Source organism: Acomys minous (genome assembly GCF_964271855.1).
Source record: "Acomys minous genome assembly, chromosome: 3".
NCBI lineage: Eukaryota > Metazoa > Chordata > Mammalia > Rodentia > Muridae > Acomys > Acomys minous.
The window spans coordinates 132,053,361-132,067,314 of NC_140485.1; the positions used below are offsets into that span (position 1 = coordinate 132,053,361).

The window sequence follows — 13,954 nt, forward strand, 5'->3', positions numbered from 1 at the left end:
TCTGGCCTTTGCAGGCATCAGGCACAAACACGTGATGCACAAGTGTGCAGGCAAACACCCGTACGAATAAGATAAAACCTAAAACAAAACACAAACAACAGGAACAAATAATAAGAACACAAAGGAAAACTGCAGTAAGTTGACAGGCAGGGACCCTTACTTTTGCATCAGCAGCTGTCAGTGGAACCTTCTGGAAGGGCCCAGGCGTTTTGTGACTGCCCAGCCTCCCATCTCTCATCTCATCCACTCACTTAAGTCACTCTCATGACCTGAGAAAGATTGCAGTGCTGAGAAAATGGCCAGATTAATCATTAGGAAGGAAGGAACCTTTTTATTTAAGTCATATGGTCCCTTTGCGAAGAAATGAGATCAAAGAACAGCCAACTGTCACCATATTTGGAAGAACATTGAGGGCCTGCAACACTGGGTTCATCAGTTATAAAGACCCTTTTAAACAATTCTTTTTGTTTGCTTGTTTGTTTGTTTTTTGAGACAGGATTTCTCTGTGTAGCCCTCGCTGTACTGAACTCACTCTGTAGACCAGGGTGCTCTCAAACTCATAGAGATCCGCCTGCCTCTGCCTCCCAAGTGCTGGGATTAAAGGCCTATGCCACCACCATGCCTGGGTGTTTGTTTTCTTTTGAGACATAGTTTCTCTGTGTAGCCTTGACTGTCCTGGACTCACTTTGTAAACCAGGCTGGCCTCCAACTCACAAAGATCTGCGTGCCCCTGCCTCTCTAATGCTGGGATTAAAGGCATGTGCCACCTGACTCTTTTTGTTCTGGGAAGTATTTGAGTGAGACAGTATTTGTGTTAAGTAGAAGGAGATGTAACAATATTAGTTATTTATTTTTGTGTACATGTGTGAATGGTGTGTGTGTGTTCATTCACTGTGGGTGCCCGTGTGCCCACGCATGATTCTCTTGTGGAGGTCAGAGGAAAACTTGGGATGTTGGTCCTCACTTCCCACCTTGTTTGAGACAGGATCTTTTTGTTCTTTGTTGCTGTGTACACCTCAGGCTGGCTGGCCAGTGTGGGGACTGTCCTGTCACTGCCTCCTATCTCATTGTAGAAACGCTGGGACAGACAGACAGACAGACAGACAGACAGACAGACAGACAGACAGACAGACTTCCAACTTTTATATGGGTTCTTGAGCTCAAGTCCTCACAATTGCGTGGCGGGTGCTTTATCCACTGAGCCATCTTCCTAGCTGGGAAAAAACCTTGTGAGCTAGCAAAGCCCAGTTCTTTCTTGCTTCGTTTTCTCTTCTGGTTGTTTTGGTTTGTGCCTTTTGAGATGGGGTCTCATTTAGGCCAAGCTGGCCTTGAACTTGCTAAGTGGTCAGTATTAATTTTGAGTTCTTCATCCTATTGCTCCCGACTCCCAAGTGCTACCGTGCCTTGGCTATCTGCCTCCCTCCCTTTCCTCCCTCCTGTCTCATTGGAGACCCAACCCAGGGCATCAGTCATGAACTCTACTACCGAGCCTAGGCAAGCCACCTTAGTTTTCCTCCTATGACACTATAAGATTTATTTGTCTGATAACAGTTGCTGTGTTGTACAGGTTGGCCTTGAACTCTTAATCTCCTACCTCGGTTTCTTGAATTCTAGGATTACAGGTATGGGCCATGATACCCACCTCCAAAGGCCACTTTTTTTTTTTTTCGAGACAGGGTTTCTCTGTGTGGCCCTGGCTGTTCTGGAATTCATTGTGTAAACCAGGCTGGCCTTGAACTCACTGTGATCTGCCTGCCTCTGCCTCCACCACTGCCTGGCTCCAAAGGCCAATTTTTAACTGCCTTAGCTCTCTATGACAGAGATGTCTGGTGTGTGTGTGTGTGTGTGTGTGTGTGTGTGTGTGTGTGTGTGTTCATCTTTCTTTCTTTCTTTTTCTTTTTTTTGGTTTTTCGAGACAGGGTCTCTCTGTGTAGCCTTGGCTGTCCTGGACTTACTTTATAGACCAGGTTGGCCTCGAACTCACAGCGATCTGCTTGCCTCTGCCTCCCGAGTGCTGGGATTAAAGGTGTGGCCCAGCTTCATCATTATTTCTTGAACTGCCTCCTGCTTCCTTTTGAATGTTGAGAAGAAGACTGAAATGATCTGAACACCATTCACATCCTTGGTAGTGTTTTCTATGCAGTTGAGAAGCAAATCACGCTTCCGTCTGAGATATCTTTGTGCAGCCTCAGACGACAGACTGTTTCACACTCCTTTTAATGTTTTGTCTTTTGAGGAAACTGCTGATCACCCTCCAGAAGCCCCAGAAGTCCCAGAAGTCCCAGTTACCCGGGAACAGCTGAACCACTACCGGAACGTGGCCGAAAATGTTCAAAGTGAACTTGCAGCAACTTTGGTCAGATTTGAATGTGCTCAGTCGGAGGTGAGATGCTGTACACACAGAGTCGTCGCTCATCAGTGCGTTTCTTTAGCTTTTTATGGAGGGAAATAGGATGTTGAGTTTAGAAACAGGATAGTAAGAAAGGGATTTCTCCCCATTGGCAAGGTTTATATTTCCTCTCGTGTGTGTTTAACACCTCCGACTCTAGGCTGGCTTTTAGATCTCAGAGAGTCTGTATGATCTGAAGACACCTGGGGATTTTGGGTTAAAAGTTGCGTGGTCCTTGGGGGGAGGTTTGCCCTTAATGTGGATTGCTTGTATTCTAGAGCTCATAAGAAAGATTTCTGAATTCTCTTCACGTGGGAGCTCTGACAGGCAGGTTCCGAGATCGAGTATGGTAGTGTATCTTCAGAGCCTGCCCGGAACCGTTCTGCTCCCAGCACGGTGGCCGTGAGGGGTCTAGACTGGCCTGTGAGGTAACTAGCAGTGTCACTGAGGGTGCCAGGGACCAAAGGAGCGATGAACTGCTGACATGTGTGTGACTCCTCACACGATGGTCCCACAGAAGAGACCCAGCATTCCCATCAGTGGGACGGAAACACCCTTCAGCGTTTTGACGCTACTGAGCCCACAGAAGTCTGGGAGTTCCCTTTGCATAATTTTCCTTTGCTGCCATTTTTCTCCCAGGACTCTATTATTTTCCTTTACCACCTGTAATTATGGGAGAAATGCAGTGATATCCTGAACATCTGGATTTGCTTGAGAAACAGTTGTGGCCATGAAATCACAAACACTGTGGCTTGGAGGGTCCCCAAATCCTTGTAAATCAGAACTAAGTGCAGCAATACTTATAGAGTCAATGGGTTCCCACTCTGAAATTGTTTACTGTGTTTTGTAACATCCACCATAATGTTTCCCAAGCAGGATGAAATCAGCTGAGGGTGATGATCATTTTTATTTTTATTTTTATTTTGGCTATGTGCTGGGCACCGAATTCAAGGTCTGTCCTGTCATACACTATACAATTACTCTTCAATAAGGCTATCACCTTAGCCTCCAACTGATTTTTTTTAAAAATGATAGACTATGATTATTAGTCAGGAAATTATTCAGTTATAATTTCCAATTTGGTAATGCAGATCCAAATCCAAGAAAGAGAAAGTAAAATTGGACTAGGGCATGAATAAAAAGGTGGAATTTCAAATTGCAATTTTGCTTTTTTCGGTAGGCACTTCCAATGGCACGGTATTAAATCTTCTGCTTCCCGGACACCCCCTCTCTCCCACCTCTCTGCCCCACAGCTTCGAGAACTGCGCTCCAAGATGCTGTCTAAAGAAGTTTGCTGTCAAGAGCTGAAGGCTGAGATGGAGAGCTATAAAGAAAGCAGCGCCAGAAAATCATCTCTCCTCATCTCTTTGAGGGGCAGAGTGCAGGAACTCCAGGAAGAATCAGCAGCGTTTTCCGCTTCTAAACTCAGAGCAGAGATCTCTGCTAACGCCACGATGAAGGAGAACCAGGAACTCATGAAGAAAGTTCTAGAACTGAATGGGAAATTACAGTAAGAAAGTTGGAAGCGTCTCCTGGGTTGTTAGGGGCTAGGCTAGCTTTAGATCTCAGCCTTTTGCCTTGTGTGAACTCTGAATGCTTTGCATTGCTTTTCCTTGAAACTCATGCGAGCTTTGAACCTTTGGTGGTGGCTGCAAAGGCGTTATTTTAAGTAGAGAGTCAGCTGTGGAGTGACAGGGAAGCCCACAGAAGGCGTGAATTCAGAAACCAGTGAAAAAATGCACGAAGCCAGAATACTCTGAACTTATTTTTTTAATTTTTAATTTTATTTTACTTTATGTGGATTAGTGTTTTGCCTTCACGTATGTCTGTGTGAGGGTGTCAGATTTTGGAGTTGCGGACAGTTGTGAGCTGCCATGTGGGTGCTGGGAATTGAACCCGGGTCCTTTGGAAGAGCAGTCAGTGCTCTTAACCGCTGAGCCATCTCTCTAGCCCCCAATACTCTGAACTTTGCACAATCAGGTTTTCACACGTAGTTAGGACAAGCGGTCACCATTAAAACATACTTGGTAACTGTTTGCTTCTAAAATATACTTTTAAATTCTATGTATGACTCTGTTTTATTTTTACTTTTGAAACAAGAGACTCTCCCTGTAGTCTTGGAACTGTAGACCAGGCTAGGGTTTTAGTAACGTGTTTTTGAGACACAGTGTTGCTCTGTGGCTTTGACCTTGAGATTGTTCTGCCTCCGCCTTCTGAGTGTTACAACCATGCTGTACTTTGACCAACTTTAAATATCCATAGTAATGAAATAGTTGGTACTGTTTTTTTTTTATTCCATCTTTAAAAAATTAGCCAATGCCCCCAGATCCTGTCCTTTTCCACTTGTAGCAAAGCTTCTTTTCTGTTTGTTGGTTTTAAGACATGCTCTCCCTGTGTAGCCCAGGCTGCTGTTGAACTCACAAGCATCCTCCCTTTCCTCCCGAGGGCTTGGATTACAAGGGTTCTCCAGTTTATTTCTTTTTTTCTGCTTCACTGAAGTTGCTTGGTAAGATCCTCAGTGATGGCTGGCACAGGGCCACTTGGTCTCCGCAGTGTCAGGTGCAGCTGATCTGTGGACCACTTTCTTCTCTCAGCTTCCAGAACATCACATACAACTCGTTTATTTCTTACTTTTCTCTTTTTGTCTTTGTCCTTTTCTTCTTGCCTTGCAAATACTGGGGCGTCTCATAACTCCCTTTGACTTTCTTCTCATTTCCATGCTCTTTAATGTCCTATCTTTTAAGTATGGTCTAAATGCGGGTGATACCACAGCTCTGTATGCAGCTTGAATCTCTCCTTACAACACAAGGCACACAGCCCTGGGCAGCTTCATACAGAAGCCCAGCAGACATTTTAAACTTAAGGTGCCTGAAGCTGAGAGTCTGAGGTTCCCCTATGTCTTTCTCAGGTGATCATTTCATTCTTCTGGTCATCAGGTAAAACATCTTGGCATCATCCACGGTTCTCTTTTTCTTCCCCATTCTTCTATATTTAGCAAATGCAATCACAGCTACTTTAAAATAAAACTAAATATTAACCTTTTCCCATTTGTTACCCCAGCAACACTCTCATCTCTCACCTGGGCTTGTTGTAGCAAGTCTATAATACTTGAGGACCCCGCTCCTGGTACCAGTTCATTTTTTTTTTTTTTTGAGTAATTTAAGGTGCTATTGAAGTTTAATGGATCAGGTTGTTTAGCCCTTATAAATTTATTATTTATAGTACTAGAGGCTGGGAAGTTCAAGATGAAGGTTTTGGCTGACTCATAGGGACTCCTTTCCTGTTAGAAGATGGATTTCTTTCATGGAGGGGGGCGGGGGGAGAGAGAGAAAACCTCTTTCTTTTTCCTACCCATTGAGCCCGTCCATGAGTGCCGTGTCTAAAAGCTCACTCCTCTTTTCCTGTTTGATCACTTTCCTCCAGTCTTTATATAACAATACTGTATATTTTACGAGGATTAATATTTTCTTCAGTCTGTCTTTCCAACTAGAGCATAAGCTGCACGGGGCAAGGATTTTTTTTTTTAAAAGATCCATTTTGTTTACTTCTGTATCTTTCACAACCTTGATAGGATCCAGTGTATAGTATGTTTTTTATTTGTCTACTAGATAAATGCATGATACAAATGGCATAATATACTTATTGTAAAAACACCTTTACAATGTGGAAAAATCCTGAGAAGAAATTAAAAATTACTCAAAACCTTTGTTTATAGGAAATCTTAATGAAAAATATTTTTTGAATAGGATTTCAGAAGATTTTGCCCAAATACCACTATGTAATATACTACTTTTACTGACAAGCACATTGTTGTTATTTTAAAAAGGCATTCAGTTTATCGTCTTAGTGGCCTTTTATATTCCATTTCTAAAATAGCCTAACTGGGAGCTGGAGAGATGGATTAGCACTTATGAGCACTTCCAAGTCTTGCAGGGGAGCAGGTTTGGTTCCCAGCCCCCAAATGGCAGCCTCACAATTGTCTGTCTATTACTGCAGCTCCAGGGGTCCCAGTACCCTCATGTGGCATCCATGGGCACCAAGTACCCACGAGGTGCACATACCTGCATGTAAGCAAACACTCGTGCACCTAAAATATAAATAAGTAAATCTTTAAAAAAGCATAACTTACTCAGACCAGTTCCCTGGCTGTCCCTGTAAATACTTGGATTAGTTTCATGAGCCAGTTTCCTGTGAAGCAATCTGAATGGGATATCTGCAGATACTTGTATTTTTACAGTTATGTGATTATTTCCTTAGGGTAGGGTCTTGGAACCTTGTTGGGTCCGTTGGGAAGCAAATAGCTATAGACATAGTTTAGGGACCTTTGCAGTAGAGCCGTGATGTTGAAATCTTGTGGCCAATGTGCGGGGTCACGTAGGAAGATTGATGGGACCATGGAGTGCACTGTGCTTTTCGTGTGTGCAGAAACTATGGGTAGATCGACACTAGTCCTTTATTGATGCACTTTCCTAAATGGAAATATGATATGCTTGTGAGTACATGCAATTACATGCTTTGTTAATCTTTGAATAGAGTCAAAAATTTTGCAGTAAACACTCAACGTGGGGAAAAGAAAGCGATAATCAGGATTATTGTCTAGAATACTGAAAAACGGACCAAATTACTGAGATGATCCTAATTTGCCTTAAAAGTGTGTCTTAAAAAATGATATCCTTCTGAATATTTAAAGCATTGGAAATGCACTGTGCTATTTCAACAAATCTATTGGAGACCAAATAGCTGACATCTCCTTGACTTGTCAGCTTCCCTACATTGCTAATTGGCTAATGAGTCTCTTTGCATGGCTGCTCATATTGGTTTTTTGCTGGGGCTTGAATGTTTTTCTCTCCATAGGTAGAGTATCCCCTGCTCCAGATATAATCTTTGTATGTATGTATGTATGTATGTGTGTATGTATGTATGTACATATGTGTGTATGTGTGTGTCTGTATGTGTCCATTGGTTATGCTTGACCATGAACTAAGACCTTATAGATCACTACATAATGGTAAAAAGAAAATGAAACTTGGCCCACTAGCATCCATACAGTGCCAATCTCTTCCCCTTGGATGCCCCAGTAGAGGTCTTGGGGCTGTGGGTTGTGACCACACACATGGCAGAGGGTCTCTGTGTGAACTAAGTGTTTGCCTTCATGTCTGCAGATTGGCAGTTTTTTTTTTTAAACAGGAGTCAAAGATTCCTTCTCCTTTCCTGTTACTAGTTCTAAAGACCATGAGAGGATTTTTATCTTCTGAAGAGTGTACGTGCCCTGAAGTTGCTTCAACAGCTCTCATTTCCTGGCAGGGCTTGGTGGCCAATCATTTGCACTGGGACAATATGACGTAATGAAAGTGATAATTATTCCCTGTGGAGGGCTTTAGTTCTGACTTGTTTTGATGACTGTTAATCTGCTATGGTGCTAAACCTTGATTTATCTGTTATTTGACTGATAGAAACTGTTCAAAGGAAAACGAGGAGTCTAAGAAACAAGGCTCAGAGACTCTCCGGAGGCATGAGGAATTTCGGACTCAGCTTTGTGATTGCTTGAGTCTAGACAAGAAGCATGAGGGGACATCGGATGAAGATTTAATTCTAAAGGTATTTGCATGTATTTGCATGCAGGTTAAAGGCACCATAAACATGGGGTCCTCCTGACATGTGACCGGAAAGTACTGAGGTTCAGCCTAGGGGTGGCAGGAGACCAGGATAGTAGTCCAAGGGTAGCATTAATTATTGATGTAGACCAGGATAGACCACATCAACTCTATGGTCTTCAATTCTAGGATCTTCACAAGCATCACTTGAGATTATTAAGGGTCTAAAAGGGATTTTGTTGTCTAAAATACATTTAGATATTCAAATATAATTAATTATTCATCTCAATGATGTGTTTGTGCATGTATTTTTAGTTACTAACACAAAATCAGATATATAAAGCATTAATGTTTGAATTTTCATATATATATATATTTTTTCTTTTTTTCTTTTTTGGTTTTTTGAGACAAGGTTTCTCTGTGTAGCCTTGGCTGTTCTAGACTCACTTTGTAGATGAGGCTGGCCTCGAACTCGCAGTGATCCGCCCTGCGAGTGCCTCTGCCTCCCTCAGTGGTGGGATCAAAGGCGTGCACCACCACGTTCAGTCCAGCTTCATTAATATTTTTAAATTGACATACACAGCAGTAGATTTCATTATGCATTTTCAAATGAGATGTTTTTGTTGATGATCCTTCCTGCTGTCCATGTTTCCATTACAGCTTGTATTCTTCAAAGGCAGGGCCAGGGCTAGAGGACAAGGGTGACATGAGGTGGAAAGACATAGGCCATGGGCTGTACTCTCATTCCTACCCAGGATGCTGCCCTCTCGTAGTGTCCTTAATAAAATACTCCTCCAAACACTGTGTCATTTCGGCATACTAAGTGAGTAAAAAACTAGACTTAGTTCTAAAGTACTTTTTAGTTTAGTTTTGTTTTTGGCTTTTGGTTTTTCAAGGCTTTCCCTGTGTAGCCTTGGCTGTCCTGTACTCACTTTGTAGACCAGGCTGGCCTCGAACTCACAGACATCCACCTGCCTCTGCCTCTCCAAGTGCTGGGATTACAGGTGTGTGCCATTGTGCCTGGCTAGTTCTAAAGGACCTGTAACTTTTACGTTAGAGCTAATAGACTCTTATTCATTGGCAGATTGCTATTAAAAGTGGAAATTGATGGTTCTAATGTGATACTTAAAAAAAAAAAAGATTTATGTATTTATTTCATGTATATGAATGCTCTGTCTGCATGTACACCTGTATGCCAGAAGAGGGCATCAGATCACGTTATAGATGGTTGTGAGCCATCATGTGGATGCTGGGAATTGGACTCAGGACCTCTGGAAGAGCATTCAGTGTTCTTAATGGTTGAGCAATCTCTCCAGCCCGCCAATATGGTACTTGTCTTGATACTTAGCAATTCATTCAGGTTCTGCTCATTCATAAACATTTTGTGTCCTTGTTTCCTAACAGACACTCATACAGCCATTCTTAAAAGTCACCTCTCGATTGCCCACTAGTCAGAGCCTACAGCGTCCTCTCTGCAAGCTGATTCACTTTGATTTGACACGAGTCCACCGAGTGGAGTGAGGACTAGCGTGCCAGGTACCCTCATGGGTGCTGAATGTCCCTACTCCTCCTGGTTAACATAGGACCAGGAAGCTGGGCGTGGTGGCGCACAGCTGTAATCCCAGCACTTGGGGAGGCAGAGGCAGCTGGATCGCCATAAGTTTGAGGCCAGCCTGGTCTACAAAGTGAGTCCAGGACAGCAAAGGCTACACAGAGAAACCCTGTCTCAAACAAACAAACAAACAAAAAAACAACAAACACAACAACAGCAACAAAAAAAGACTTGAACATCTGCAGATTTTAGCAGCCAGCATGGTCCTGGCCCAAAGACATTGAATGGTACCAGGGACAGCTGCATTAGGATGGATAAAATAGGCCGGACGTGGTGGCGTATGCCTTTAATCCCAGCACTTGGGAGGCAGAGGCAGGTGGATCGCTGTGAGTTAAAGGCCAGCCTGGTCTACCAAGTGAGTCCAGGACAGCCAAGGCTACACAGAGAGACCCTGTCTCGAAAAACCAAACAAAACCAAACTGGAACATAGGAGCAGGAGCTTGCTTGCACGACCCCACTTTTCAGTGTGGTTTGGGGACTTGTGTGCTTCTCAAGGCAAGTGGTGGACAGAGCGAAAGGGAACTTAGAAGCTGCACTTTTGGGAGTCCCTTCCCTCCATTCCTAAGTGTGTGCCAGGAGGATCTTTGTTCACCGTGCCCTGATTATTTTCTGTATTCCTAATGCTTTGGCCCTTGTCTACCAGGAAAGCCCATCCGTTCCAAAGTCAGCCGACTTGTGCAAAGGGTAGAGGACTCCCTTGGATGACCACTTTTCCAGGGAAACAAAAGCAGAGCCCACTCCTCAGCCACCTTACACACATGCCCATGGTCCTGCTGCTCTGTTCACCCCAGAGCTCGGCAAGCGTTCATTCCATCTGGCCCCACTCTGGATTACTCGATCCTGCCCATTGCTTCCCACAGAAGCCACAGGGAAGTCACTTGTCCATGTTTTCTTGTTCCTCTTCCTCCTGTGCGGCCCCAGGGATTCTCCAAACGACCCTTGCAGCAAGGACATGTATAATGAGTAATTTTTTTCTTTTTCAAAACATTTATTTTATTTGTGTTGGTATGTGTGTGTGTATGTGTGTGTGTGTGTGTGTGTGTGTGTATGTGTGTGTGTGTATGTGTGTGTGTTGGTATGTGTGTGTGTGTGTGTGTGTGTGTGTGTGCGTGTGCGCGCGCGCGCGCGCGCGCACGCACACACACATACACATGAGAGTACAAGTGCTCCTGGAAGGCAGAGGTGTCGGATCCCTTAGGGATGGGGTTGTGAGCTGTCTGACATGGGTGCTAGAAACTAAACAGATCCTCTGCAAGATCAGTCTACACTCTTAACTGCTGGTCCATCTCTCCAGCCCTGAATGGCCTTTTCAATTGCATTTTCCTTAGGATCTTTAGGACTTAACCGAACTTGAAAGTGGGGGACCTGTGTCTTAAACCACGGAGCACCCCCAGCCTGAGCAGGCAGATACTCGTCTTTAAAAAATATCACCGTGAGACAGGAAATCTTGTGCTTAATAAGCATCCCTATGAGAAGTGGGAGAAATCCACAGCAGCAAAGCCATTCCTTTTACGCTCTCATGACTCTCTATCTCTCTCCAGAAAAGTGGAGGCCTCCCTTGCATATCAACCAGCCCTGGCCTATGAAGTTGCAGTGAGACTAGGTGCATCTTCTCTGATTGAGGCTTGACTAGGCAGCCCAGTAGGTTGAAAGGGGTCCAAGGGCAGGCAACAGAGTCAGAGACAGCCCCTGCTCCTGCTGGTCGGAGTCCCACTTGAAGACCAAGCTACACAACTGTAACTTATGTGCAGAGGGCTAATGTCAGTCCCAGGCAGGCTCCCTGGGTGGCAGGTTAGTCTCTGCAAGCCTCTTATGAATCCAGGTTAGTTGATTAGTAGGTTTTTGTTTGTTTGGTTGGTTGGTTTTTATGATATCCTTAACCCCTCTGGCTCCTACAATCTTTCTTCCCAAAAGGGAGAATTCTTTTTTTTTGTTTTTTTGTTTTGGAGACAGGATTTCTCTGTCCTGGAACTCACTTTGTATACCAGACTGGCTTTGAACTTACAGCGATCCACCTGCCTCTGCCTCCAGGGTGCTGGGATTAAAGATGTGCATCACCATGCCAAGCTTTAGTTTTAATTATGGGCATGTGTGTACACATCTCTGTGTGTGTGTGTGTGTGTGTGTGTGTGTGTGTGTGTGTGTGTGTATGTATGTAAGAGAGAGAGAGAGAGAGAGAGAGAGAGAGAGAGAGAGAGAGAGAGAGAGAGAGAGTGCGCGCATGCACATGCCCTTGGAGGCCAGAAGAAGGTGTCAGATTCCCTGGAGCTGGAGTTACAGGCAGTTGTACACTGCTTAATATGGGTTCTGAGAACCAAACATGGCTCCTCTGGAAGGTCTGTATGTACTTTTAAGTATAAATCTATTTCTTCAGTCTTTCCCACATCCCTTATAGACAGGGTCTCCAGTATGTTACCTGGGCTGGCCTGGAGCACTCTGTGTAGACAAGATGGCATTGAAACTCAAAGAGATCTACCTACTTCTGCCTCCTGAGTTCTGGGATTTAAGACCAGTGCCACTATACCTAGCCAGCAAGCATTCTTAATAATCTCTTGGGTATTCATGCATCCATTTCAGCATTGTTTAATGAGTGTATATTACGAGCTGGGCACTGTTTTGGGGATGTGGCAGCGAATGACACAAGACTAATTAATTTTATACCCCTGAGAACTTGTTATGGGGTCAAAATAGTGCAGAGGTGAATAATGGTAACGTCATCCTTCTGGTGAAAGCTCAGTGAAGAAGGTCACCTCGAGATACAGAGGTAGGGAGTGAGGGATGCCAGAGGTATAGGAAGCTGGCTTAGGCCGACTGATGAAAGGGGGGGCTACCCTAGAGGTCGGGGCTTAGGAGGATCCTGGGATATGAGCATCGGGATGGGAAGAAGTGGTTAAGAGCAAGGAAAAGAATTGAATCGTGAAATGGTACCAAGTACAGGGTCTGAGAGATGTACCGCCTCCACAGGGGGCCAAAACACAAATGCTCACCATGCTCCGTGGGGGTTCAAGTCCTGCTACAGGCATTGTCATGGCCTGTAAGTTTTTATTATTTTAGTTTTATTTATTTATTTATTTATTTATTTTGAGACAGGATTTCTCTGTGTAGTCTTGGCTGTCCTAGACTCACTTTGTAGAGTAGGCTGGCCTCGAACTCACAGTGGTCTGCTTGCCTCTGCCTCCTGAGTGACACTGGAATTAAAGGCATGCACCACCACACCTGGCTATTTTTATTTTTTTGAGACAGGGTTTCTCTGTGTAGCTTTGCCTGTCCTGGACTCACTTTGTAGGCCAGGTTGGCCTGGAACTCACAGAGATCTGCCTGCCTCTGTCTCCCCAGCTGGCCTATATGTAAGTTTTAGTTTTAGAAATGCTTTCTGTTTTTATGCTCCGCTAGGGGGAGGAAGTCCCCCTCAGTCACAGTCATAGGGGCAGGGAGTAAGGGGAAAATGGGAGGGAGGGAGGAATGGGAGGATACAAGGGATGGGATAACCATTGAGATGTAATATGAATAAATTAATAAAAAAGGAAAAAAAGAAAAAAAGTGCAGAATTGAAAAAAAAAAAAAGAGAAATGCTTTCTGTGAACATTTTCCGATACACATTGTGGAAAGCAAAAGCCTTATAATGCTAATGTCCATGACAACCATTTTAGCATATCCCATAACATGCTTACAATTATTTTTAAAATGATATTCATGAAAAAAAACTGTTATGTTTTCTTTGCAATGGCCCCCATGCCAGCACCTGACAAGCAGTAGGTGCAACTGGATGTGGGATGAGGAACGCTCTCTTGGTCGAGTGGCCCTTGCCGTCTCCTAGCCTGTCACCTCCCTCCAGCATTGCAGTCAGCGATCACCCAAGCTTACTCTCTCCCCATCATCCTTGCCGTGTGGCCTCCTTTGAATAGTTTTAATCTGACTGCTGCATCTGCAAATAAAGACCTTTGGAGGCTGCCTTTGAAAAATGTGATTGCTTGTATCTGTTGTTTTTATTGTTCAGTCGGGTCGCAACCTCATTTGGCTATAGATTGTGAGAAAGTGGATAGAATTGTCTGTTTTTCTTTTTAGCACAGCTGTCACTCCTTTTTCTTCAGCTTAGAGAGCTGTGCGAGGAAAACACATTCCTGAAAGGACAAGTCGCCACTCTTGAAGCGACTATAAATGTCCATGAGATGGAGGCAAAAGCTAACAGAGAAACAATTGTGAGGCTGGCAGCAGAAGGCAGCAGGGAGCAGAAAAGAGCTGCCTCCTGGGCCGAGGAGAAAGACAAGCTCAACCAGGTACAGTGTGCAGAAGGTTCCTCTGGGGCGTGTTCACAGAGAAGAAATGGGGGAGCAGGTGTCCCTGAGCCCCTTGGAATTA

The 13,954-nt window shown here is 44.2% G+C and overlaps 1 protein-coding gene across 1 annotated transcript in view; it reads left to right on the plus strand.

The window, feature by feature from the left end:
* CCDC170 (coiled-coil domain containing 170) overlaps window positions 1-13,954 on the plus strand; it is a 70,850-nt gene that overhangs the window by 15,966 nt on the left and 40,930 nt on the right. Inside the window, exons 2-5 of the mRNA XM_084777522.1 lie at window positions 2,237-2,383; window positions 3,643-3,899; window positions 7,843-7,987; window positions 13,687-13,872. Coding sequence (XP_084633648.1) covers window positions 2,237-2,383; window positions 3,643-3,899; window positions 7,843-7,987; window positions 13,687-13,872 — 735 coding nt within the window. The remainder of the gene's footprint in view (window positions 1-2,236; window positions 2,384-3,642; window positions 3,900-7,842; window positions 7,988-13,686; window positions 13,873-13,954) is intronic.